This window comes from Bos indicus, chromosome 17, assembly GCF_029378745.1.
Source record: "Bos indicus isolate NIAB-ARS_2022 breed Sahiwal x Tharparkar chromosome 17, NIAB-ARS_B.indTharparkar_mat_pri_1.0, whole genome shotgun sequence".
Taxonomy (NCBI): domain Eukaryota; kingdom Metazoa; phylum Chordata; class Mammalia; order Artiodactyla; family Bovidae; genus Bos; species Bos indicus.
In genome coordinates, this window is record NC_091776.1 from 10398664 (window position 1) to 10425457 (window position 26794).

The 26794-nt window shown below is 41.9% G+C and overlaps 1 protein-coding gene and 2 long non-coding RNA genes across 4 annotated transcripts in view; 1 reads left to right on the plus strand and 2 right to left on the minus strand.

Annotated features, from left to right (window-relative positions):
• Positions 1–23743, minus strand: part of LOC109571038 (uncharacterized) — a 49425-nt gene extending 25682 nt beyond the window's left edge. Inside the window, exons 1-2 of one of the 2 annotated variants that reach the window (XR_011561083.1) lie at positions 23135–23743; positions 1781–1887 (exon numbers count right to left, since the gene is read on the minus strand). This is a non-coding gene — a long non-coding RNA (uncharacterized lncRNA). The remainder of the gene's footprint in view (positions 1–1780; positions 1888–23134) is intronic. The other variant, XR_011561085.1, reaches the window with a different exon arrangement.
• On the minus strand, positions 13076–21028 carry LOC139176685 (uncharacterized). The gene is made up of 2 exons (XR_011561086.1): positions 19259–21028; positions 13076–15245 (listed from the first exon to the last, which is right to left on the minus strand). It is a non-coding gene; the product is annotated as an uncharacterized lncRNA (long non-coding RNA).
• A 50-nt stretch (positions 23744–23793) lies between the features above and the next one.
• PRMT9 (protein arginine methyltransferase 9) overlaps positions 23794–26794 on the plus strand; it is a 34954-nt gene continuing 31953 nt past the window's right edge. Inside the window, exons 1-2 of the mRNA XM_019977447.2 lie at positions 23794–24146; positions 25618–25766. Of these exons, the coding sequence (XP_019833006.2) occupies positions 23961–24146; positions 25618–25766 (335 nt within the window). The 5' untranslated portion in view covers positions 23794–23960. The remainder of the gene's footprint in view (positions 24147–25617; positions 25767–26794) is intronic.

Here is a 26794-nt window from a genome sequence, read left to right on the forward strand (position 1 = left end):
ATCAGCCATAGGTATACGTATGTTCCTTCCCTCTTGAACCTCCCTCCCACTTTCCACCTCACCCCACCCCTATAGATTGTTTTTTTAATCATCTCTATCAGAGGGACAATTGTTATAGCTCTGTTAATATATATTTATATTGTTTTTAATATTTTTCTAAAATATTATTTGTATACCACATTCACACTCGAAGGTAATTTGATAGTTTATACATTTGAACATCCAATAAAATTTTCAGATTCATATATATTAATATATTTATTATATGCCATTGGAGAAGGAAATGTCAACCCACTCTAGTGTTCTTGCCTGGGAAATCCCATGGACAGAGGAGCCTGGACAGCAGCAGTCCATGGGGGTCACAAAAGAGTCAGATACGACTCAGGGACTAAACAACAAAAAACAAATATGCCATAGAGAAAGACACAGACTTGCTATTAAATTATTCTTCTTACTATATTTCCATTTGCTTCAAAGAACAGTCTGGAATCTCTACTCCTTCCTTCTGTCAGTGTCATTAAACATATGGCTTGAAACCAAACATGTTGGACTAAGAAGGAAACTTTTAAACCAAAATTAAACATAATTGACTCCTCTGTCTTTTCCTTCTCTTCTTTTATCAAAAAGCTAGATAAAGTATCCCATGAAGTTGTATCCCATGCCCCAGTCTTTCTCTCTATACCTTGGGACAGCACTAAGTGGTCTCATTATTTTTCACTGGGATAAAAACCACTCTAGAATTATTTCACCCTACACCACTAAATTATACAATTAAAACAGCTCAAAAGGGGGAAAAAAACCCCACTAAAATAATACAAAATAATAATCACTTTCTATGTGCCAGGTGCTTTATATATAGTATTGTTAATCTCACAAGAACATACAAAGTGGGATTTATTATATTATCCATTTGTCAGATGAGGAAAGTGTTAGTTGCTCAGTCGTGTCCGACTCTTTGAGATCTGTGGACTACAGCCCACCAGGCTCCTCTGTCCATGAAATTCTCCAGGCAAGAATACTGGAGTGGGTTGCCATTCCCTTCTCCAGGGAATCTGGAAACCAAGTTTCAAAATTCTTCTTGAGTTCAGATTACTAATAAGTGGTAGACCTGGAATTCAAGCCCAGGACTCTGTACCTCAGAGGGAATAAATGTGAACAGGACTTGAAATCAAGTACCCTGCTCTTTCCATTACACTGTATACTTCACAGGTAACTGATGTTACTGCAAGTAATAATAATAGTTACAATATCAACAGAGTAAAAAGGCAACCACACAGTGGTTTGCAAATATCCACAAAGTAACTTACTAAGATCTTATTAGAATTGCATTGACTTTATAGATCAATGTTGAGTCTTTATAGATCAATGTTTGCAAAAGAAATATTTTGCAAATCATATATCAGGTAAGGGATTAATATTCAGAATATATAAAGAACTCCTAAGATTCATTAAAAAATCCCCCCAAACAATCCAATACAATAATCAGCAAAGGACTTTTGGAGAAAATAGATATTTCTCCAAAGAAGATAAATAAATGGCCAATAAGCACATTAAAAAAAGATCAACAACATTAATCATTAGGGAAGTACAAATTAAAACTAAAATGAGATACCATTTCCCACCCGATAGAACAGTTACTATCGAAAAACTAGAAAATAAAAAGTGCTGGGAAGGATTTGGAGAGACTGGAACTCTTGGGTGCTGTTGGTGACAAAGTAAAGTGGTACAGCTGCTGTGGAAAAAGTACGGTAGTTCCCCCCAAAATTAAAAATAGAATTACCATGTGATCCAGCAATTTCATTTCTGGTTATATACGCAGAAGAATTGCAAGCAGGGTCTCAAAGAGATGTTTTGTATCCATTTTCATAGCAGCATTATTCAAAACAGCTAAAACATGAAAGAAACCCAAGTGTCCAGTAATGGATGAATACATTCTATGTGAAATATACATACAATAGAGTATTACTCAGCCCTAACAGGGAAGAAAATTCTGACATATCCTACAACATGGATTAATCTGGACGACATTATGCTAAAGACACACACAAAAACAAATACTGTATGATTCTACTTCCATGAGGTACTTAGAGCAGTCGAACTCAGAGTAGCAGAGAGAGAACAGTGGTCGCCAGCAGCTGAGGGGAGCGTGGAATTGGGAGTTACAGAGTTTAAAGAAGAAATAGAACTTTGTTCACCGATGACATGATTGTTTATACAAAAGATCTAAAATAACTGCAAAAAACATCTTTCTGGGACTAATAAGCAATTGTAGTAAAGCTGCAGGATATAAAGTTAACATATAGAAGTATATATGTACCAATAATGAACAAGTGGAATTTAAAATTTATAAAAATAGCACATACATTAGCATACCTCTAAAATGAAATACTTAGGTATGAATCTAACAAAATATGTGCAACATCTACTTAAAAAAACTACAAGTCTTTGATGAAAGAACTCAAAGACCTAAATACATGGAGAGATATTCTATATACATGCACAGGAAGACTCAACATTGATCTATAGAGTCAATGCAATCCTAATAAGATCTTAGGAAGTTACTTTGTGGATATCAACAATCGATTATAAATGTACACAGAGGCCATCCATGGTGGTCCAGTGGATAAGAATCCTCCTGCCAGTGCAGGGGGTCTCTGCTGCAGGAAGATTCCACATGCTACAGGGCTGCTAAGCCCTGTGTGCTGCACGGCCGCCTGTGTGCTGCACGGCCGCCTGTGTGCCGAGAGCCTGTGCTCTGCAACAAGAGAAGCCACCACAATGAGAAGCCCATGTACCACAGCTAGAGAGTGTGGTACCCCTGCTCCCCAAAACGAGAGAAAGCCTCTAGTTCCACTCCCCCCTGCAGCAATGAAGACCCAGTGCAGCCAAAATAAATAAATGAAATAAAATTTAAGAAACTTAAATAAGTAAATAAATGTACATAGATAAAAGTTCCAGAATAGCCAACACAATATTGAAGGAAAAGGAAAAAAAAATCAGAGGGCTGACACAATCTGAACTTAAAACTTACTATAAACTACAGTAATCAAGATAGTGTGGTGTTGGCAAAAGGAAAGATGTGTAGATTGATGGAAGAGCCAAGACAGCTCAGAATTATATCTGTATAAATGCGAGCAACTGATCTTTGACAAAGAAGCAAAGACAGCACAATGGAGTAAAGATTAACTTTTCCACAGATGGTGCTGAAACAACTGGACATCGATATATAAAAATATGAATCTAGACACAGACATTATACATTTTATGGAAATTAACTAAAGTATATATATCACAGACCTAACAGTAAAACTCAAAACTGCAAAACTCCTAAAAGATAACACTGGAAAACATCTGTGTTACCTTAGGTATGGTGAGGACTTTTTAGTTATAACACCTAAGGCAAAATCCATGAAAGAACTGATAAGCTGGCCTTCATTAAAATTAAAAGCTTCTCCTCCGCAAAAGACAGCATGAAGAGGAGGAGGAGACAAGCCATTGAGAGGGAGAAAATATTTGTACACGGCAACTCTGTTAAACGTCTTTTATCCAAAATATACGAAGAACTCTTACAACCCAACAACAATACAAAACTTGATTATAAATGGGCCAAAGATATAATAGATACCTTACTAAAGAAGATATACAGTTACCAAATAATCATATGAAAAGATGCTCAACATCATATTTCATTGAGAACTTGAAAATTAAAACAAGATATCACTATACATCTATTTAACTATTCTAATGAATAGTTAAAATTCAAAATACTGAGAACAACAAAACTTATTGAGGATATGGAGCAACAAGAACTCTCATATATTGCTTGCATGTGTGCTAAGTCACTTCAATTGTGTCCAAGTCTTTGCAAGCCCATGACGCCCATCAGGATGCTCTGTCCATGGGATTATCCTGACAAGAATACTGGAGTGGGTCGCCATTTCCTCCTCCAGGGGATCTTTCTGACCCAGGGACTGAACCCATGTCTCTTATGCCTCCTGCATTGGCAGATGGGTTCTTTATCACCAGTGCCACCTAGAAAGTCCCATACAATACTTGCATGAATGAAAAATAGGACAGGCACTCTGGAAACATTTGGTGGCTTCTTAAAAACTAAACATAATTTTACCACAAAATCTAGCAATCATGCTTTTGATATTTAGCCAAAGGAGTTGAAAACTCATGTTAACACAAAACCTGCACAGGGATTTTTATATCAACTTTATTCATAATTGCCAAAACTTGGGAGCATCCAATATGCCCTTTAATTGGTGAACAAATAAACTGGTACATCCACAAAATGGAATATTATTTAGCACTGAAAAGGAGTTCTCAAACCAGGATAGGACATAGAGGAAACTTTATCACATATTACTAAGTGAGAAAAGCTAATCTGGAACAGCTATATCGTATATGATTTCAACTATATGGCCTTCTAGAAAAGTCAAAACTATGGAGACAGTAAAGAGATGAGCGACTGCCCTGGGGTTAGAGGGAGGAAAGTTTGGACAGGCAGAGCGCAGAGGAATTTTAGGGCCATTCTGTACAATACTGTAATTTCAGATACATGTCATTATACATTAGTCAAAACTTATAGAATGTACAACACCAGGAATGAATCTTACTGTAAATTATAGACTTTGGATGATAATAATTGTGTTAATTCTCCATTCCCTAGGATTTGTTGCTGTTGCTGCTTATTGTAGTTGCTACTGGTTAGTAACTTTTCTTTTTTTTTTTTTTTAATTTTATTTTTAAACTTTACAATATTGTATTAGTTTTGCCAAATATCGAAATGAATCCGCCACAGGTATACCTGTGTTCCCCATCCTGAACCCTCCTCCCTCCTCCCTCCTCATACCCTCCCTCTGGGTCGTCTCAGTGCACCAGCCCCAAGCATCCAGTATCATGCATCGAACCTGGACTGGCGACTCGTTTCATACATGATATTCTACATGTTTCAATGCCATTCTCCCAAATCTCCCCACCCTCTCCCTCTCCCACAGAGTCCATAAGACTGATCTATACATCAGTGTCTCTTTTGCTGTCTCATACACAGGGTTATTGTCACCATCTTTCTAAATTCCATATATATGCGTTAGTATACTGTATTGGTGTTTTTCTTTCTGGCTTACTTCACTCTGTATGATAGGTTCCAGTTTCATCCATCTCATTAGAACTGATTCAAATGTATTCTTTTTAATGGCTGAGTAATACTCCATTGTGTATATGTACCACATCTTTCTTATCCATTTCTAAACAGACTAATTCTATAGTCTGTTCTTTGCTTTATGTGGCCCCTGGGGTCTCTGTTATATTGTCTTAGTGGTCAGCTAATGACTGGGCAGAGCTTCCTTGAATATATACACACCTTAGAGATATTGCAGCTTTGGTTCCAGATCACTGCAATAAAGCAGATATCTCAAAAGAACTAGTCACAGATTTTTTGATTTCCAGTATATATAAAAGTCATGTTTACACTACCCTGTAGTCTATTAATTATGCAATAGCATTATGTCTAAAAAAACAAAAATGTACATACCTTAATTAAAAACCTTTATTGCTAAAAAATGCTAACCATCATCTGAGCCTTCAGGAAGTTGTAATATTTTCGCTGGTGGAGGGTCTTACCTCAATGTTGGTGGCTGCTGACCTTTCGGAGAGGTGGTTGCTGAAGGCTGAGGTGGCTGTGGCAAAGTCTTAAAATAGGACCACAATGAAGTCTGCTACATTGATTGACTCTTCCTTTCATGAACAATTTCTCTGTAGCATGTAACGCTGTTTGACAGGATTTTACCCACCGCAGAACTTAAAAAAATGAATCGAGCTTCTCAAACCCTGCTATTGCCTTATCAATGAAGTTTATATAATATTCTAAATCCTGTTGTTCAACAAACTTCATAGTTTGTTGTTCAAACAACATTTCACTTGGAGTAGATTCCATCTCAAGAAAACACTTTCTTTGTACATCTTTAGGAAGCAACTCCTCATTCATTAAAGTTTTATTGTGAGTTTGCAGTATTCAGTCACATCTTCAGGCTCCACTTCTAATTCTAATTTTCTTGCTGTTTCTACCACATCTGCAGTTACTTCCTCCACTGAAGTCTTGAATCCCTCAGAGTTACCCATGAGGACTGGAATCAACTTCTTTTATCTTCTTGTTAATGTTGGCATTAAGACCTCTTCCCATGAATCACAAATATTCTTAATGGCATCTAGAACTGTGAATCCTTCCAAAAGGTTTCCAATTTACTTTGCCCAGATCAATCAGAGGAATCAGTATCTACGACAGCTATAGCCTTACAAAATGTATTTCTAAAATAAGACTTAGAAGTCAAAATTAATTAAATGTGTTAGTAAGCACAACATTGTTGAAATCAATATGAATCTTCCCTGGTGGCCCAGTGGTTAAGACGTTTTGCTCCTTATGCAGGGAGCCTGGGTTTGATCCCTGCTCAGGGAACTAGATCCCACATGGCACAACTAAAGATTCTAAGTGCCAACTGAGAACCATCACAGCCAAATAAATAATGGGTGGTGGTGCTCAGTCACGTCCAACTCTTTGCGACCCTGTGGACTGTAGCCTGAAAGCTCATCTGTCCATGGGATTTCCGAGGCAAAAATATTGGGGTGGATTGCCATTTCCTTCTCTAGGGGACTTTCCCTACCCAGGGATTGTACCTGAGTCTCATGCATCTCTTGCATTGGCAAGCAGATTCTTTACCACTGCACCACCTGGGAAGCTCATAAAAATAAATTTAAATAAATAATTTTAAGAATTTGTTGAAAAAGAAAGAAAATAACATTAATCTCACTGTAAATCCATACCAGAGACCCTTGGATGACCAGGTTCATTGTCAATGAATGGAATATTTTCAAAGAAAACTCTTTTCTGAGCAATAGCTGTTAACATTGGGCTTAAAATATTCAGTAAACCATGTTGTAAACAGATAGGCTGTCATCCGGGCTTCATTGTTCCATTTACAGAGTACAGGCGGAGTAGATTTAACATAATTCTTAAAGGTCCTAGGAGTTTCAGAATAGTAAGTGAGCATTGGCTTCAACTTAAAGTCACCAGCTCTCTGGCCCCAGCAGAAGAGTCAGCCTGTCCTTTGAAGTTTTGAAGGCAGACATTGACTTCTCTCTAGCTATGATAGTCCTCAACGGCATCTTCCTCCAATATACAGTTGTTTCATCTACATTGAAAACCTGTTGTTTAGTGTAACCACCTTCATTAATTATCTTAGATCTTGATGACTTGCTCTAGCTTCTAGAACAGTCCTTGCTACTTCACCTTGCACTTTTATGTTATAGAGATGGCTTCTTTTTTTAAACCTTATGAACCAACCTCGGCTAGCATCAAACTTTTCTTCTGCAGCTTCCGTGCCTCTCTCAACCTTCATAGAGCTGAAGAGTTAGGGCTGTGCTCTGCATTAGGCTTTGGCTTAAGGGGACGTTGTGGATGGTTTGATTCACTAAAACTTTCTCCATAGCAGCAACAAGGCTGTTTTGCTTTCTTATCATTCATGTATTCACTGGAGTAGCACTTTTAATTTCCTTATAAGAACTTTTCCTTTGTATTCACAACTTGGACAACTGGTTCAAGAGGCCTAGCTTTCAGCCTGGCATGATTTCCTCACTAAGCTTAATCATTTCTAATTTTTTATTTAAATTGAGAAACATATGAGGCTTCCTAGGTGGTGCAGTAGTAAAGAATCTGCCTACCAATCCAGGAGCTGCAGAAGACATGTGTTCAATCCTGGGTTGGGAAGATCCCCTGAAGAAGGGAATGGCACCCTGATCCCTTACTCTTACCTGGGAAATCCCATGTTCAGAGGAGCCTGGTGGGCTACAGTCCATGGGGTTGCAAAGAGTCAGACATGACTTAGTGACAAAGCCTTCCTTTCACTTGAAAACTTAGATGCCATTGTAGGGTTATTAACTGTCCTAATTTTAAAATTGTTGTGTCTCAGGGTAAAGGGAGGCCCTAGGAAAGGGAGAAGGATAGGGAAAAGATGGCTGATGAAACAGTCAAAACACACATAGCATTTATTGATTATGTTCTCTGTCTTACATGGGCATGGTTCATGGAGCCCCAAAACAAAATAGTAACATCAAAGATCTCTGGTCACAGCTCACTATAAGAAGCATAATAATAATGAGACAGTTTGAAAAATGGTGAGCTTACTAAAATGTGACATCAGGGTGCCTGTGCTCAGTCATGTCTGACTCTTTGTGACCCCATGAACTGTAACCTGTTAGGCTCCTCTGTCCACAGGATTTCTCAGGCAAGAGTACTGGAGTGGGTTGCCATTCCCTTCTCCAGGGGATCTTCCTGACACACAGAGACATGAAATGAGCTAAGGTTATTGGAAAAATGTTGCTGGTAGACTTGCTTGATGGAGGGTTGCCACAAACCTTCCATTTGTAAAGAATGTAATGTCTGCAAAGTGCAATAAATTGAAACATAATAAGGTATGCCTGTACCTAGAACCCAGAGAAGGCAATGGCACCCTACTCCAGTACTTGCCTAGAAAATCCCATGGACGGAGACACCTGGTAAGCTGCTGTCCATGGGGTCGCTTAGAGTGGGACACGACTGAGCGACTTCACTTTGACTTTTCACTTTCATGCATTGGAGAAGGAAATGGCAACCCACTCCAGTGTTCTTGCCTGGAGAATCTCAGGGATGGGGAAGCCTGGTGGGCTGCCATCTATGGGGTCGCACAGAGTCGACATGACTGAAGCGACTTAGCAGCAGCAGCAGCAGTACCTGGAACCAAACAACCTTCCAGTCTTTGCAGAGGCCCCATATGTGTTTATTGTGGCTTACTTTCAACACTAGCCTTAGAGCTGTAAAGTAGAAGGTGAGAGTTTCAGAGGTTTTTTTTTGGTTTTCCTGAGCATGCATACAATCTTACGCATGCATTTGGCCTTTGACCTTCTCAGTTCAGTTCAGTTCAGTCGCTCAGTCGTGTCCGATTCTTTGCGACCCCATGAATCGCAGCACGCCAGGTCTCCCCGTCCATCACCAACTCCCGGAGTTCACCCAGACTCATGTCCATTGAGTCAGTGATGCCATCCAGCCATCTCACCCTCTGTCATCCCCTTCTCCTCCTGCCCCCAATCCCTCCCAGCATCAGAGTCTTTTCCAATGAGTCAACTCTTCGCATGAGGTGGCCAAAATACTGGAGTTTCAGCTTCAGCATCATTCCTTCCAAAGAAATCCCAGGGCTGATCTCCTTCAGAATGGACTGGTTGGATCTCCTTGCAGTCCAAGGGACTCGCAAGTCTTCTCCAACACCACAGTTCAAAAGCATCAGTTTTTTGGCACTCAGCCTTCTTCACAGTCCAACTCTCACATCCATACATGACCACAGGAAAAACCATAGCCTTGACTAGATGAACCTTTTTTGGCAAAGTAATGTCTCTGCTTTTGAGTATGCTATCTAGGTTGGTCATAACTTTCCTTCTAAGGAGTAAGCATCTTTTAATTTCATGGCTGCAGTCACCATCTGCAGTGATTTTGGAGCCCCCAAAAATAAAGTCTGACACTGTTTTCACTGTTTGCCCATCTTGCAAGTCCTTACAGGACACTCATTTTCCTCACAAGCTTTTTGTTTGGTCTACTGTTTGCCCCAGTTATTAATGATCACCTTGGCAGCAGCAACCTAAGGCAGTAGACTATAAGGATTTTCAACAAATACCCCTGGGAAGGAGCTTTAGCACTACTAGGCTAGTTGCTGTTGTTCTTGTTTAGTCACTAAGTTGTGTCTGACTCTTTTGTGATCCCATGGACTGTACCCCACCAGGCTCCTCTGTCTGTGGGATTTCCCAGGCAAGAATACTAGAATGGGTTGCCATTTTCTTTTCCAAGGGATCTTTCTGACCCAGGGATCGAACCTGTGTCTACTGCATTGGCAGGTGGATTCTTTACCACTGAGCCACCAGGGAAGTTGGAATCAGGCAAAATAGATATATGCCTTTGAGTCACCATTCTAGGGAGCCACCAGGCATATCAGAACAAATAACTAATAACAATTCTTTACTCACTCTGGTACCAGAAATGCAGGCTGTTATTTTCCCAGCTACTGCTGATATAAGGAGTGGGAGACGGGACTGGAATCCCATTAGTACTTACTGCTGCTAAGTCACCTCAGTCGTGTCCGACTCTGTGCGACCCCATAGATGGCAGCCCACCAGGCTCCCCCGTCCCTGGGATTCTCCAGGCAAGAACACTGGAGTGGGTTGCCATTTCCTTCTCCAATGCATGAAAGTGAAAAGTGAAAGTGAAGTCGCTCAGTCGTGTCTGACTCTTAGCGACCCCATGGACTACAGCCTACCAGGCTCCTCCATCCATGGGATTTTCCAGGCAAGGGTACTGGAGTGGGGTGCCATCCCCTTCTCCGAGTACTTACTAAGAACCAGCTATTTTCCTTGAAAAAATATTTTTGCCAGGTTGTTGCAGGCCTTTGGCTAATTTCCAGAGTTCAAAGAAAGTTGATTCTGACAGTCTTTTGTCTAGTTTTCATTGCTCTTATGGAGGGGTGGAATTTGGAGTTCTTCATTTTACTATTTTTACTGATGTCACCTCAGCCCATTTGAAACCTTAATAATAGCTAATCTTGAGACAAAAAATACTGTAGGAAACTAATAATTAAAAAAAAATCTTTGTTGTGATACAACTGACTAGAGAGTTCAATTTTGTGGCTAGGACTCAATTGTTAATGGAACCTCTATCTTTGACATCTTGAGGAATCTTAGTTTTCATCTGTGCAGCTAAGATGTCCAGAAAGAGTTTGTACAAGTGTTCTAGGCAAAACCAGTCCCTAAGAAGGTTTAGTCTAATACGACCCTCAACTTTTTGGATTCTTAAACTCTAAAGCATTATGTCCAATTCTCAGAAATGATTCATACTAACCACTCATAATAAACTAATTTGTAAATAATAATATCAACAAATTATTTCATAATGTGAACTGTTACTGGCAGGACAATCAACATCTGATCATTTTGGAGTCACTGTTTCCCAGTGCATGTGTACCTTTGGAAGAGAGCAAGCTGAAAAATTGCTTGGCAAGCAGGGTAGGTAGAATGTTGTTGTTGTTGTTGTTTAGTTGCTAAGTTGTGTCTGACTCTTTTCAACCCCATGGACTGAGGCACGCCAGGCTTCCCTGTCCTTCACCATCTCCTGGAGTTTGCTCAGACTCATGTCCATCAAGTTGGCTATGCCATCCAACCATCTCATCCTCTGCTGCCCCTTCTCTTTTTGCCTTCAATCTTTCCCAGCAACAGGGTCTTTTCCAAAGTGTTGGCTCCACATCAGGTGGCCAAAGTATTGGAACTTCAGCTTCAGTTTCGTCATTAGTCCTTCCAATGAACATTCAGGATTGATTCCCTTTAGGATTGATTGGTTTGATTTCTTTGCAGTCCACGGGGCTCTCAAGCATCTTCTCCAGCACCACAATTTGAAAGCATCAATTCTTTGGCACTCATCCTTCCCTGGTGGCTCAGACGGTAGAGAATCTGCCTGCAATGTGGGAGACCCGGGCTTGATCCCTGGGTCAGGAAGATCCCCTGGAGAAGGGAATGGCAGTCCATTCCCATATTCTTGCCTAGAGAATTCTATGGACAGAGGAGCCTGATGGGCTACAGTCCAGGGGGCTGCAAAGAGTGGGACATGACTGAGTGACTACATTTTTTTTTTCAGCCTTCTTTATGGTCCAACTCTCACATCTGTACAGGACTACTGGAAAAACCATAGCCTTGACTATATGCACGTTTGTCAGCAAAGTGATGTTTCTGCTTTTTATTTATAATATGCTATCTAAGTTTGTCATAGCTTTCCTTCTAAGGAACAAGTGTCTTTTAATTTCATGGCTATAGTCACTGCCCACAGTGATTTTGGAGCCCAAGAAAAATGTCTGTCACTGCTTCTACTTTTTCCTCTTCTAACTGCTTAAAGTTATGGGACTGCATGCCATGATCTTAGTTTGTTGAATGTTGAGTTTCAAATCAGCATTTTCACTCTCCTCTTTCACCCTCATCAAAAGTCTCTTTAGTTCCTCTTCACTTTCTGCCATTAGAGTAGTATCATCTGCGTATCTGAGGTTACTAATATTTCTCCCAGCAATCTTGATTCCAGCTTGTCATTCATCCAGCCCAGCAATTCACATGATGTGCTCTGCATAGAAGTTAAATAAGTAGGGTGACAATATATACCCTTGTCATACTCCTTTCCCAATTTGGAACCAGTCAGTAGTTCCATGTCTGGTTCTAATTATTGCTTCTTGACTTGCATACAGATTTCTCGGGAGACAGGTAAGGTGTTCTGATATTCCTATCTCTTTGGGAATTTTCCACAGTTTGCTATGATCCATACAGTCAAAAGGCTTTAGCATAGCCAATGAAGCAGAAGTAGATATTTGTCTGGAATTTCCTTGCTTTCTCCATGATCCAACAAATGTTGGCCACTTAATCTCTTGTTCCTCTGCCTTTTTCTAAACCCAGCTTACACATCTGGAAGTTGTCGGTTCATGTACTATTGAAGCCTAACTTGAAGGATTTTGAGCATAACCTTACCAGCATGTGAAATAAGTGTAACTGCATGCCAGTCTGAACAATCTTTGGCATTGCCCATTTTTGGAACTGGAATGAAAACTGACCTTTTCCAGTCCTGTGGCCACTGCTGAGTTTTCCATATTTGTTGACATATTGAGTGAAGCACTTTAACAGGACTGTCTTTTAGGATTTTAAATAGCTCAGCTGGAATTCCATCACCTCCCCTAACTTTATTCATAGTAATGCTTTCTGAGGCCCATTTGACATCACATCCCAGAATGTCTGGCTCTAGGTGAGTGACCACCACACCATCGTGGTTATCTCTTTTGTACAGTTCTTCTGTGTATTCTTGCCACCTCTTCTTAATCTCTTCTTCTGTTAGGTCCTTACCATTTCTGTCCTTTATCATGCCTATTCTTGCATGAAATATTCCCTTGATATCTCCAATTTTCTTGAAGAGATCTCTAGTTATTCCTATTCTATTGTTTTCCTCTATTCCTTTCACCATTTATTTAAGAAGCCCTTATCTCTCCTTGCTATTCTCTGGAACTCTTTATTCAGTTGGGTATATCTTTCCCTTTCTCCTTTGTCTTTCTCTTATTTTCTCAGCTATTTGTAAAGGCTCCTGAGACAACCACTTTACCTTCTTGCGTTACTTTTTCTTTGGGATGGTTTTGGTCACTGCTTCTTGTACACTGTCATGAACCTCCGCTAATAGTTCTTTAGCACTCTGTCTACCAGATCTAATCCCTTGAATCTATTTGTCACCTCTACTGTATAATCATATGGGATTTGATTTACGTCATACCTGAATGGCAACCCATTCCAGTATTCTTGCTGGAAAAATCCCATGGACAGAGGAGACTGACAGGCTGTGGTCCATGGGGTCCCACAGAGTTGGACATGACTGAGCACACACGTTGTTGTTGTTGTTGAATAGCCTAGTGGTTTCCTCTACTTTCTTCAACTTTAGCATGAATTTTGCAATAAGGAGCTGATGGTCTGAGAATAATGTAGTTGGGTGTTACTGTAAAATATTTCTTCAAGATAGGGTACCAGGGAGAACGTCCATCTCTAACTCTGGGACTCATTTGTAAAATGTCAATTACGGTCACTACTTAAAAGTATTGGTGTTAGGATTAAGTGGAATTACACAGGTGCATGAATTATCATTTCATTACAAATAGCAGAAACAAATTCAGCTTTAGCTTAGACACAAAGGAAAACTTCATGACTCACAGAATCCAAGGAATGACTGAACAACCACCCCATAATACCTTCCTCTTTGTCCCTGTTCAGCTTTACTCTGTTAGCTCTGTCCCCTGCAACTGTAGGCTAGTTTCCTCCATATAATGAGGAACATGGTCACTGAAAACTCCCAGGTTTTACATCTTAGAAGTTGGCTATCAGAGAGTCTACTTTTTTCCCCTTTCATTCTTACTTCCTATTAGAAAATATTTGTGTTATACCCTCAAGCCTGAAGAAATCAATTGTGGCCAAAGGATTGGGAACTTGAAAAAAACATGCCATTTTCCCACAGGATCTATGGGGCTTAAGACAATAGAAGAAAGTGAAAGTCAAAGTTGGTCAGTTGTGTCCAACTCATTGTGACATGAATTCTCCAGGCTGCAATACTGGAAAGATTCCCTTTCCCTTCTCCAGGGGATCTTCCCAACCCAGGGATCAAACCCAGGTCTCCCACATTGAAGGTGGATTCTTTACCAGCTGAGCTACCAGGGAAGCAGGACAATAGAAGAAAAGTGTGGTAAATTGTATTGTTGTTGTCGTTTAGTCACTAAGTTGTGTCCAAGTCTTTTGAAACCCCATGGACTGTAGCCCACCAGGCTCCTCTGTCCATGGAACTCTCCAGGCAAGAATACTGGAGTGGAGTGCCATGCCCTCCTCCGGGGGATCTTCTCTACTGAAGAACTGAACCTGAGTCTCTTGCATCTCCAAGATTGGCAGGCAGATTCTTTACCATTGAGCCACCTGGGAAACCCAATAACCTGATGAAAGCTAACACAGGTCCCAGAAAAAGAGAGGGAAGATGCTGATTGGTGAAACATTAAATTATTAAAAACAGTCCCACCAATATAGAATGCATTCAATACATACACCCCTGAGAAACATCAATAAATGCTAACTTTCTGGACTTCCCTGGTGATCCAGTGGTTAAGAATCCACCTGCTAATGCAGGGGACACAGGTTTAATCCCTGGTCTGGGAAGATCCCACTCACCATGGTCAAAAGCCCATGCACCATGACTCTTGAGCTCAAGGTCTAGAACCTGTGCTCTGCAACAAGAGAAGTCATTACAATGAGAAGCCCTCACACCACAAGGAAGAGTAGCTCCCATTCACTGAAACTAGATAAAGTCCACATAGCAATAAAGACCCAGTGTGGCTAGGAAAAAAAATTCTAACTGTCCAACTCCCACTTTCAGTGAGTCACAAAAATTTCTCATTATAAAGGTGAATTACAATATACTGAGAAAACATAATTTATTCATCTTCCTCAGATTCTATTTATTCTGTATGCTGCTACCCTAATCGGATTTAGGTGAGTCTCTGGCAGATAGGGTAGAACCAACACTTTCTGGTCCAGGTATCTTTTCAGAGAAAACTCAGCTGCCTGCCAGCTCTTCCTGTGCTGTGTTTCTGTGCTGCTTTATTTGAGGTTGCAAGTACCTGGAAAAGAGAAGCAGATGTTTTTCAAGAATGTTTATGAAACTTCTGTTTTAAAGGTGCACATTAACGGGACCCAAACTCTCTTGCATTTGCAGCTCACTTCTTGAAATTATGTACATGTCCTCTAGAATTTGCTTGGGCAAATCTTTATCTATGGGCATTGGAAACCCCTTGGTTTCTGCACTGAAGCCATTCTAGTTTTGTCAATGGCACCCCACTCCAGTACTCTTGTCTAGAAAATCCCATGGATGGAAGAGCCTGGTGGGCTGCAGTCCATGGGGTTGCTAAGAGTCAGACACGACTGAGCGACTTCACTTTCACGAACTGGAGAAGGAAATGGCAACCCATTCCAGTGTTCTTGCCTGGAGAATCCCAGGGATGGGGGAGCCTGGTGGGCTGCTGTCTATGGGATAGCACAGAGTCGGACATGACTGAAGCAACTTAGCAGTAGCAGCTAGTCATAGCAACTCATTGGAAGTGCAGTCTTAGCCACTGGGCCACCAGGATAGTCCCCATCAGACATTTAATGACTTCATTAATTCTATCTGTTATTCAGAATGCTGCAGATAAAGAATGAATAAGGCATATTTCCTGAGTCCCAGGAACTCACTTTCTAGTCAAGAGGATAAACACATCATTTCACTTATACAATTGGGGCTTTCCTGGTGGCTCAGTGGTAAAGAATCTGGCTGCCAATGCAGGAGATGCAGGAGATTGGGAAGAGCCCCTGGTGAAGGGAATGGCAACCCACTCCAGTATTCTTGGCTGGAAAATCCCATGGACAGAAGAGCCTGGAAGGCTACAGTCCATGGGGTTACAGAAGAATTGGACACAAGAGGGCAATGGCACCACTCCAGTACTTTTGCCTGGAAAATCTCATAGACGGAGGAGCCTGGTAGGCTGCAGTCCATGGGGTTGCTAAAAGTTGGATATGACTGAGCATCTTCACTTTCACTTTTCACTTTCATGCATTGGAGAAGGAAATGGCAACCCACTCCAGTGTTCTTGCCTGGAGAATCCCAGGGACGGGGGAGCCTGGTGGGCTGCTGTCTATGAGGTCACACAGAGTCGGACATGACTGAGGTGACTTAGTAGCAGCAGTAGCAGTGACTAAAACCAAAACCAAATGTGCTAAAATGGAGTTATGGATAGGTGACTATGAGAAATCAGAGAAAGACTACTTTGCCTGAATTAGCAATTTGGAGAAGTGGGGAATTTTGAACTAAGTAAAGATGATATGGAGTGAGCAGAGCATACTAAGATGGAACACATTATATAAAGGGGGGGGAGAACTACCTTAGCAAAAATGTGAATGAGGACAGTGAAGCAGGAAACGTTGGAGACTGAGGCTAGAGGGGTTAAGCAGGAGCCAAATCATGTAGCCGGGTCTTACTTAAGGAGCTTAGACTTAATCTTATAGGGGAGTGGCTTCAAACTGGGCTCAACAAAGCCCCTCAGGCTTTGGAAGAGGGCATGGAAGGCCAACTGGGTGTCATAGCTTCGGTTCTGACGTCTATTTCAATGGGACCAGCTCAGTTAAGCTTTATCCCTCTGCTCCTCTGCTCAGTTGCTAAGTCGTGTCTGACTCTTTATGACTCCTCTGTCCATGGGATTTTACAGGCAAGAATACTGGAGCGGATTGCCATTCCCTTCAGGCAATCTTCCTGACCCAGGGATGGAAGTCGAGTCTCTTGAGTCTCCTGCACTGGCAGGCAGAGTCTTTACTACTAGCACCACATGGGAAGCCTCCTAACCATTATCCCATCATATGCAAAATAGTTCCCTGACCTAAAGGTGTTGGGTATTGATCAAAATCTTACACGTAAGGGGGATGGAGAGGGTATCTTTGGCTTGGAAAGCATGAGTCCTGAATAGTTTAAGCCAACTGCTCTGAAGACAGATCACAAGATGAGTTACTATTTCCCCAGAGCCTGTAATAATCTGATTCACATCCAGTGAGTACCTTGCACAAAGACTAGGTCACTGGAATCTTCTGTGATCATTACTTTCCACTAAGTTCAAAAAACCTGTGGGTTTGTCACCACAATTTAAGATCTATCCTTTATATTGCACCAAGAAAAACACTGTATTTGCTTCCTTTCCTTAACTCAATCATGGGAGAAAACTGAATTAAGAACTTACAGCTCTTAAGGCAGATGTCAGTTTATTTGGGAGGCAGTAGGAAGAGGAGGAAAGACTTCTTGTCTCCTTTCCCTTCTCCCCCCTCCCCCAACCCCCGTTATAGGTCTCCAGGTCCAAGTAAGACTCAGGTAACTGGCAGGCGCTACAGCTCCTCTTGGGTGGGAGCCTCGCTTCTCTGAGAATGATGAGTTCCCCTCCAGAGGAAGCTAGAGTAAGAACAAGTAACTCTGACTGAGGGCTTAACATGATCTGGGTACTATAACCGTGGGCTTCCCTGGTGGCTCAGAGAGTAAAGAATCTGCCCGTGATGGGGAGACTCGGATTCGACCCCTGAGTCAGGAAGATTCCCCTGGACAAGGAAATGGCTATCCACTCCAGTATTCTTGCCTGGAGAATTCCATGGACGGAGGAGCCTGGTGGGCTACAGTCCGTGGAGTCACAAAGAGTCAGGCCTGACTTAGAGACTAACACTACTACTACTACAACAAAGCTACTACTACAATCGTTACAACAAAGCTAAGAGATAGGTACCATGTGATCCTCATTTTATGTATAAGGAAATTCAGGTCTAGAAGTTAAGTAACTTAACTTGTTCAAGATGCCTCAGTGGCAAGCTAGGATTCAGATTCAGACAGTAGCCTCCTGTTACGTGCCCTGACAATCACTGAGCTAAAACATCTCCTTACAGAGAGCCCTTTGATGTAAAAGGTGTAAAAAGCCAACACCAGAAAGCCTAGCCTGGGACCTGGGGTTGGCCTTTTCTTTTGGGGGCTCTGGGCCTTCCTGAGGCATGGGCTTTTCTCTAGCTGTGGTGAGTGGAGGCTGCTCTCTAGTTGCAGCGCATGGGATTTTCATTGTGGTGCCTTCTCTCGTTCAGTCAGCGGTTGCAGCTCCCGGGCTCCAGAAGAAGTGAAGAGAAGTCACTTAGTCGTGTTCAACTCTTTGTGACCCCGAGGACTGTAGCCTCCCAGGCTCTTCCGTCCATGGGATTCTCCAGGCAAGAATACTGGAGTGGGTTGCCATTTTCTTCTCCAAGGTTGCTACAAAAAGAAGTTGAAACTGTGCCCTTATCAACTCATTTACTTCCACAGGTCTAAACTCGATAATTGGGTCAACTATTTTATTTTGCTCAGGGAGGACACTATAAGTAGACATTCTTGGGCCTTTTAGCTACTAAGGAACCCCAGATCTTTAATGCATTCTCAAATAGTACATTCTGAGTGTGGAGTGTACAATCCACACTTAGTACAATCTAGTACAATCTCAGTGTGGAAAGTTACACACTCAACATGACTCTTGCCTTTCCTCTCCTGAGGGAAACCTTTGATTAGGATTTAGAATTATTCTCCACACAACTTACTTTCTTAAGAAGTTTATAACACACAGCTCTAGGTGTTGGGGAGCCAATGAATTGTGAAATTTGCTTTTTAGATAATTTCAGCTACAGCAATGAAGATGAAGGATGAATTTAAGAGGTGCATGACTGAAGCCTGGGGGAGGAGAGGCCATTATAACAGACAAGGGGAAAGATTAAAAAGATGAATGCAGGCAGGGGCAGCAAGCAATCAGAGGAGGGGGAAGGTTTTTTTAAATTTAGGAAGTCAAGAGGTAAAACTTGGTGATTTCATTGATTATCCTCCATTTGCTACAGAACCATTTTCTACCCTTCTTTGTCCTGCTCTGTGTCCTGGAAGGTGACTGACTCTCTGGACTGTGTCATCTAAGATTCTATACTAGCTCACTTTGGATTGGGTTCTGCTAGTAGGAGCCATCACTAAGAGACTGGTAGGTAGGGGGAGAAAAAGGTCAGGGAATTCTCTCCTCTGCCGACGGCAATACTTCTAGTTAGGGGGCCTCTCTTCCATACTTACAACTCTTTCTGGGTTCTGGTAATGTAGTAGTCCTCTCCTTCTGCTTCTTCAGGACAAAGGATGGTAGTAGCTTCCAGGTGTTGCTGGTGTCTGGACACCTCACAAGCTTTGCTGATTCCCTGAACCTCCCTGACCTCTGTCAACAGTCCTTTGATTAAATTCTCTTTAATTGATAAGCCCTCTGAGTTTGCTCCTGCTGGGACTTGGACTAGTCATGATTGATGGGGAATAGGGAGAGGAGTGCAAAGAGCTGAGGTGACTCCCAGGTTTAGATTTTTTCCTCTAAGTGGATTTTAGCATTTTTCTGAATGCTTTGTCAGGACATGCTCTATTCAGATTACTTGGAATCCATCTCTGGCACCAACATTTTGGTTGGTATTTCCAGCAGGAGACTCAGGCAGGTTCTCCAGAACCAAGCATGGTTGATACTTGGATTTTCTCTTTCACTGCCTGTGAACACTGTTGTCACACTACTATAGGCCCCCGTACACTCAGATTTTCAACTCAGCATTGGTTTTGCCATTGTTAGTTTTACATCTAACTTTGAGTTCTAGATTTTGAAATGTACAGGGAACAATTAGAAAGAGTTATGTAAAACAACAGCAACAAGAATCCTAATTACAGTAAAAGCTTTTTTAAAAATGGAAGGAACTGGGAATATTTAGCGAGAATCCATTAATGCAAATATTAATAGCCAAGCAGTTGTACTATGGCTGTAGTGTTTTGTTGATTCAATTATAAAATTTTCTCTCCAAAAATAATTCAATATGATGAACATTTTATTTTTCATCATACAACAATCACTTCAACTCCAAAGAATTTAGTTGGCTCTTCACAATTCTTGTTAAGCCATAAACAAATTATATTCCCACTCCCCAAATTGCCTTTATGCCTATACTGCCTACACCATGTACTTCAAACATACCAGCAACCCTATAGAAGCCTTCCCCAAGGAACGGGAGAGTGAGATGAACAGGGAGAATAAGACTGACATCTATACACTGCTGCTGCTGCTGCCACTAAGTCGCTTCAGTCGTGTCTGACTCTGTGCAGTCCTATAGACGGCAGCCCACCAGGCTCCACCGTTCCTGGAATTCTTCAGGCAAGAACACTGGAGTGGGTTTCCATTTCCTTCTCCAATGGATGAAGGTGAAAAGTGAAAGTGAAGTCGCTCAGTCGTGTCTGACTTTTCGACCCCATGGACTGTAGCCCACCAGGCTCCTCCATCCGTGGGATTTTCTAGGCAAGAGTACTGGAGTGGGGTGCCATTGCCTTCTCCGATCTATACACTACCATATGTAAAACAGATAGCTTGCGGGAAGCCAGTGCACAGCACAAGGAGCTCAGTTAGGTGCCCTGTCTCAGAGGTGTGGGATGGGGGTGGTTGGGAGGGAGGTTCAAGAGGGAGTGGATATATGTGTGTGTGTATATATATATATATAGTTGATTCACTTCGGTGTACAGCAGAAACTAACACAACATTGTAAAGCAATTATACTCCAATTAAAAAAAAGAAAACAACCTGCCCCATACCCTGCATTCCTGGTATGCACATTAGCCTCTCCAGGGAGCTCTTAAAAAGACTCATTCCCAGACTCCACTCCAAGCCAATTAAACCAGCATCTTTGGAAATGAGGCCCAGGTGTGGATATTGTTTAAAAGCTGCCAAAATGACCCTAAAATGCGCAGAGCTGAGAACAAGACTCCAAACCATAGAACATACAAGATCGCGCGAAAAACATACGAGTCTCCTCTGAAGATATAAACCCAAGATACCTTGTGTCCAGTAAACTGTTTAATCCCTTGTTAATGAAGTTCCTGTAAGCTTTCTTCCCCCTGTTAACCTTCAACTTTTGCACACTGGAAAGCTGAGACCCCTTCAGTTGGTTTTGCTTCCTTGTTTGGCATATGTGGTTTGTTGACAAGCTGCCTAGAACACGGTGAAAGATAACCACAATTAAACCTGCTTCTGAGTCAGCAGTGGTTTTCCCCATCAGTGAGGTTTTTCTTAGAACCTTAAAAGAGGGTGAAAAAAATAACATATAAATGAAGGAATAAGACTCTTAAGAGTCGTTAAAGATTACAGTTTTGGTTGGAGAAGAGGAAGGCTATTGTGAACAAAGGAATGATGCTTTCAATATTTTCAAAGAAACCTTTGACTAAAGACCAAGAAGTAAAATGTACATTGCAAAACAACTGAAAAGTAATGTCAATAAATATAATTAGCCTTCAATAAACATATATAGTCTTGAGGAATTCTAAGTCTCATGAATGAGGTAATAAAGGAAGAAAAAATAGTACTTAAAATATGTTTTCTATCTCAGTTTCTTGTGGTGAGCAAATGTCCCATGTTACTTGTGTCAGTTCCATTTTTTTTCAAGTGACTTTCCCTAGTGTCTAAGAGAGTGTCTAAGTTAAACCACAAAGAAATGCAAATAACCTGTGATTTCTCTATCTAGAACATTCAGTGTAAGTTAGACTTAGTAGCTCACAAAGTTATCTGAAGTTTTTCAGAAAGGACAGGAAGCATCCTTAGCATTTTTTTTTTAGCAGTAGTCACTGCCCACAGGTTGATATTAGAGATGATGAAACAAATGAAGTCGGCTTCTTTTCTTTTCTGCCCTGTCTCACTTCCTGTCAAGTTTTCCCTCCATCTCAGCCTATATTGACTTGGTAATAATATGTCCACTTTGAGTTTCATGTGGTCTAAATGTTTTAAGTAGTTTGGTTATCTTAACAAACCAAACAGACCAAAACACCAAAACAAGGCAAAACAAGAGAAAAGAAACCTTGCCCTGTGGAATGGGAAAGCATACCCTGGGGTACAAGATCACCTGTAAAATGCAGTACTGCATGATTCAGCAGAAGCAGGGACTCCCAGAGGTGACAGAATGGTAAAGTCTAAGTGATTCCCCCAAACCAAAATCTCTGGAGAGAACGATTAGGAGGTCTCCCTCTGCTTTCTGGAGAGAGTCCAGCCAATTATATTTGACTTTTTTTTTCCCTGTGACACTTTTCTTAGTTTTAGCAATCATTTTTAAGCTTCAAGTGCTCTTTTTTAAAATTAATTTTTAGGCCCTGCCGGGTCTTTGTTGCTGCAAGTGGGCTTTCTCTAGTTGTGGTGAGTGGGGGTTACTCTGTTGGTGGGGTTGCAAGGGCTTCTCATTGTGATGGCTTCTCCTGTTGCAGAGCACAGGCTCTAGAGGTCTCACAGGTCCCAGTAGTCTATTACAATGGTCTCTTAAAAGATATGAGTTGTCTAGACTTCTGATCAAATGCTTAAAAGTGTTAGTGATCTAATTTTTAATAAGCCAGCTATGTTTTAAAAGAGTCTATATGAGTAATAATGCATAGCATTAAATGTATATTATATACATACTGCTGATACAAATACCATCTCATTTGATGGTCCAGTCCATCTTGTGTCCAAAGTAGAAGCAGCTTTGTTAGGTCTTTTTTCAAATACTCTTAAGGAATGGTTCTTGAATGGGCCAGGAAGGACCAAGCTTGGACTAGAATGTACTTTTTTTTTCAGTTAAGTAGTCTTTTCATCTTCTACTACATTCTATTGGGACAAAAGAGCCCTTAACATTTCAGTTGCATGAAGTGATGAAGGAAGAAATTTTCACATACTGAGGTATGGGGAAGTCATTCTTGCTTATACATGATTTAACTTAAACTTTGTGCTAACCAGAACAGCCTGCTTTCTGGCCTATTTAAACATACATTTGCTATAGTCCATGGGGTCGCAAAGAGTCGGACACGACTGAGCGAATGAACTGAAGAGAACTGACTCCCTCGGGTTTAAAAGTTCTGAATTTACCCCTTAGGGTCCACACTTGAATGCAGAAAAACTTTTACAATGTAATAACGTACCCGGTATCCAGTAGTGATAACCCCGAAGAGTTGACATAAATCCTAAGTTCGTTTTAGAGAAAACTGAACGGGAAGCCAGGGACTCGAATTTGAGCCCTGCCTGTGTGTGATTTTCTTGGGCAAGTACCATCTCAGGATATCCCTCCCAGTCTGTAAAATGAGAATAATCCAGAGGTACACTTCACAAGGTTCTGTGAGGATGATTTTAAAAACGTCGGTGAAAGCATTTTCCTCTACCCCATTTGGGGTGCTTTTGCTATTTCCGAGTTCTTTTCACTTTCGCCACTTCGAGATGTGGTGATAACGACTCAAAGGCCTTACACATCACCATAAACACCTGACCGTCTCTAATACGTATCACCTCCCTCGCGGGAGGGTGCAGCTTCGGCTTGGTTGGGTCGGCCGAGTTTAGGTGTCCCAGCTGAAGTCACACACTCCTGAAGTCAGGAAAGAGGAAGAAAGCTATTATTGTTTCTCGTCAGACGCCCGAACAAGAAAGAAGTTATTAACGAAGGCCCCCTACGCGCACGCGCGGTGGACGCCTCGCGCCTTATCGCCTAAACGGGGGAGGGGGCGACGTGCTCACGTCGGGCGTGCTGACGTTCGCGCAGCGTGCGCCTCCACCCAATGGGACCCGGCCCTCCGGGGCTTCTGCCTGGCGAAGGTGGGCGAGCTTGTGGTGGCCAGGGAACAGGTTACCTGCGCAGGTTCTGGCGCTCCTGTTAGTTACGTAGAAGTGGTGTTACCGAGACTGTTTGCTCCTTCCGTTTACCAGAACATCTTCCCTTTGGTGATACTGGCTCAGGTTTCGGTCGGTAACTCTGTCATGCCGAACTCGCGGCCCAGGCCCCGCCGGGCCGGGAGTGGCGCCGGGGCACCTGGGCGGGACGAGCTGGTGTCGCGGTCCTTGCAGAGCGCAGAGCATTGCCTGGGTTCCCAGGACTTTGGCACCGCCTATGCCCACTACCTCCTCGTGCTCAGCCTGGCGCCGGAGCTGAAAGACGATGTAAAGGTGAGGAGGGCCCTTTTCTCGCTGGTCGATCCTCTGTTCTTGTATAAGTAAATGAATACGTAGGTAGTTGGAGGCGGAGAAGGCACTGGCAACCCACTCCAGTACTCTTGCCTGGCAACTCCCATGGACAGAGGAGCCTGGTAGGCTGCAGTCCATGGGGTCGCTGAGAGTCGGACACGACTGAGCGACTTCACTTTCACTTTTCACTTTCATGCATTGGAGAAGGAAATGGCAACCCACTCCAGTGTTCTTGCCTGGAGAATCCCAGGGACGGGGGAGCCTGGTGGTCACCAGTTTGTGGGGTCGCACAGAGTCGGACACGACTGACGTGACTTAGCAGCAGCAGCAGTAGTTGGAGGAGGGAGTGTGGACTCTAAGTGTCTGGTGGTTGTTATTAATGTTTACTGGTCACCGTTGACTCTTTTATTCGCAACCACAACCAGCCTATTAGAAAATATTGTTTGCTGACCCTCGAAATTTACATCCAGAATCGTATTTCTTTTCACCACCTCCTTTTTTACTACCCTGAGTCAAGCCTCAATCATCTCCTGTTGACTTTTGCAGTGTGCTTTGGCTCGGGAAACTAGACTGTCTTCTGCAACAAAGCCAACGTGAGCTTTTCATAACAAAAGCCAGATGGTGTCATTCCTCTATTACAAAACTTTCACTTCATTCAAATTCCAAAGGTTATATTGCACACGTTCAGTGATCTTCAGTCATCTCCTGTATCTAATTCTAGCAAGTTCCCGCCCCAGGGCATTTGCACTTGTCTCTCCTGTCTACTGTTGGGTGGAGAGAATGCTGAATTAAATTTGCAGTTAGCCTGAAGTAATCATTTGGTGATGCATTCTTTTAAGTTTCAATTATTAGATTATTTGTGAGAGTTACTCTGTTGAAGCTCTGTACGTTTCCCCACCCCCACCCCGCCCAGGTTATTTTAGAAAAATTTCAAAAAATGATTTAGTTTAATTTTGCATTCAGTTTTCAACCTGAAGCTACTTCGCTTTATTTCATGCAAGGTTTCTCAACCTCAAGACTATTGATATTTTGGATAGGATCCTAGAATTCCCCGACTTCTTCCCAATAGATGTCAGTTTTATATAGACATTTATAGTTCACAAAAACTTAGTGTAAATTTCAGGACCAGCTAGCCTCAAGGAGGAGAAAGTGTTACTTTGAGATTGAGTTTGCTCTTCTAGGTAGGCAGGTGTAAAATAATGGATCCATCCAAATGCTTTTTCCTCAGTTCTTTGTTCCTTAGTTTCCTCTTATAAAACAGGGACAGTGTGTATTAAAAATATATATACTCATTTATGCATTTGTTTATTCAGCAAACACGGTCTTTTAAAGCCAAATAAGACTTAAGGTGATTTTCAATTGTCATTAAGTTTTATTTTCTGTGGACTCTTCAACCCATGTTGAACGTTCTTTCATCATTTATGTTGACTAATTTTTGTTCTCTTTTGTGAAGGAAACTTTTCAGTATACGCTCTTCAGGTGGGCTGAAGAACTTGATGCTCTCAGTCGAACACAAGACCTACTTGGCTGCTATGAGCAAGCCTTGGAACTGTTTCCTGATGATGAAGTGATTTGCAACAGTATGGGGGAGCATCTCTTCAGGTATGCAGTGGTTTCAGTATTACAAGTTCAGAACTACTCTGGATCTGTCTGGATTGGATAAATGCATAGTACGGTAATTTGAGCAGGGAAAGTTTACTCCAAAGAATTATTAACTTTAAAGGAATCAGACTAGAGACTTGGCTAGGGAGAAGTAAAGAGAACTCAAAAGCATATAGGAATAGTAGATACAGTATATAATAATTTTACATCATATACTGAGTAATAGCTGCTGCCCTTGGGGCTGAGATCAGGTATCCATGAAAGAGTTCCTTTCCCTGGGCTGAGATATACAGACCTTCTTGGAGAGGACATAGCCTGATTCCCAGGGTGGCAGAGAAGTCACTGTGGTCCCTTGCTGGGGAAACGTCTTGTAAACCTGTTCTCCAGAACTTCCTGGAAACTTGCCATTTCCTTTCGTAAGAGTGCAATTCACTGTTTGGGTTCTAGAATGGTTTTTTTGCTTATACTATACTCAAAATGGCACCCCACTCCAGTACTCTTGCCTGGAAAGTCCCATGGACAGAGGAGCCTGGTGGGCTGCAGTCCATGGGGTCTCGAAGAGTCGGACATGACTGAGCGACTTCACTTTCACTTTTCACTCTCATCCATTGGAGAAGGAAATGGCAACCCACTCCAGTGTTCTTGCCTGGAGAATCCCAGGGCGGTGGAGTCTGGTGGGCTGCCATCTATGGGGTCGCACAGAGTTGGACACGACTGAAGTGACTTAGCAGCAGCAGCAGCAGCAGCATACCCAAAATGAATAGTCTGATTCCGTTTCTTTAAAATTGGTGGAATGCTTAGAGGTGCTTGCAAAGAAGTATGAGTATGAAAGGGTTCTATTAACTCAGTTCTCTTCATCATGTGGACCACACACTAGTGTGATGCATAAATTACCAGTCAGCTCAACATTCAGAAAACTAAGATCATGGCATCTGGTCCCATCACTTCATGGCAAATAGATGGGGAAACAGTGGAAACAGTGGCTAACTTTATTTTTCTGGGCTCCAAAATCACTGCAGATGGTGATT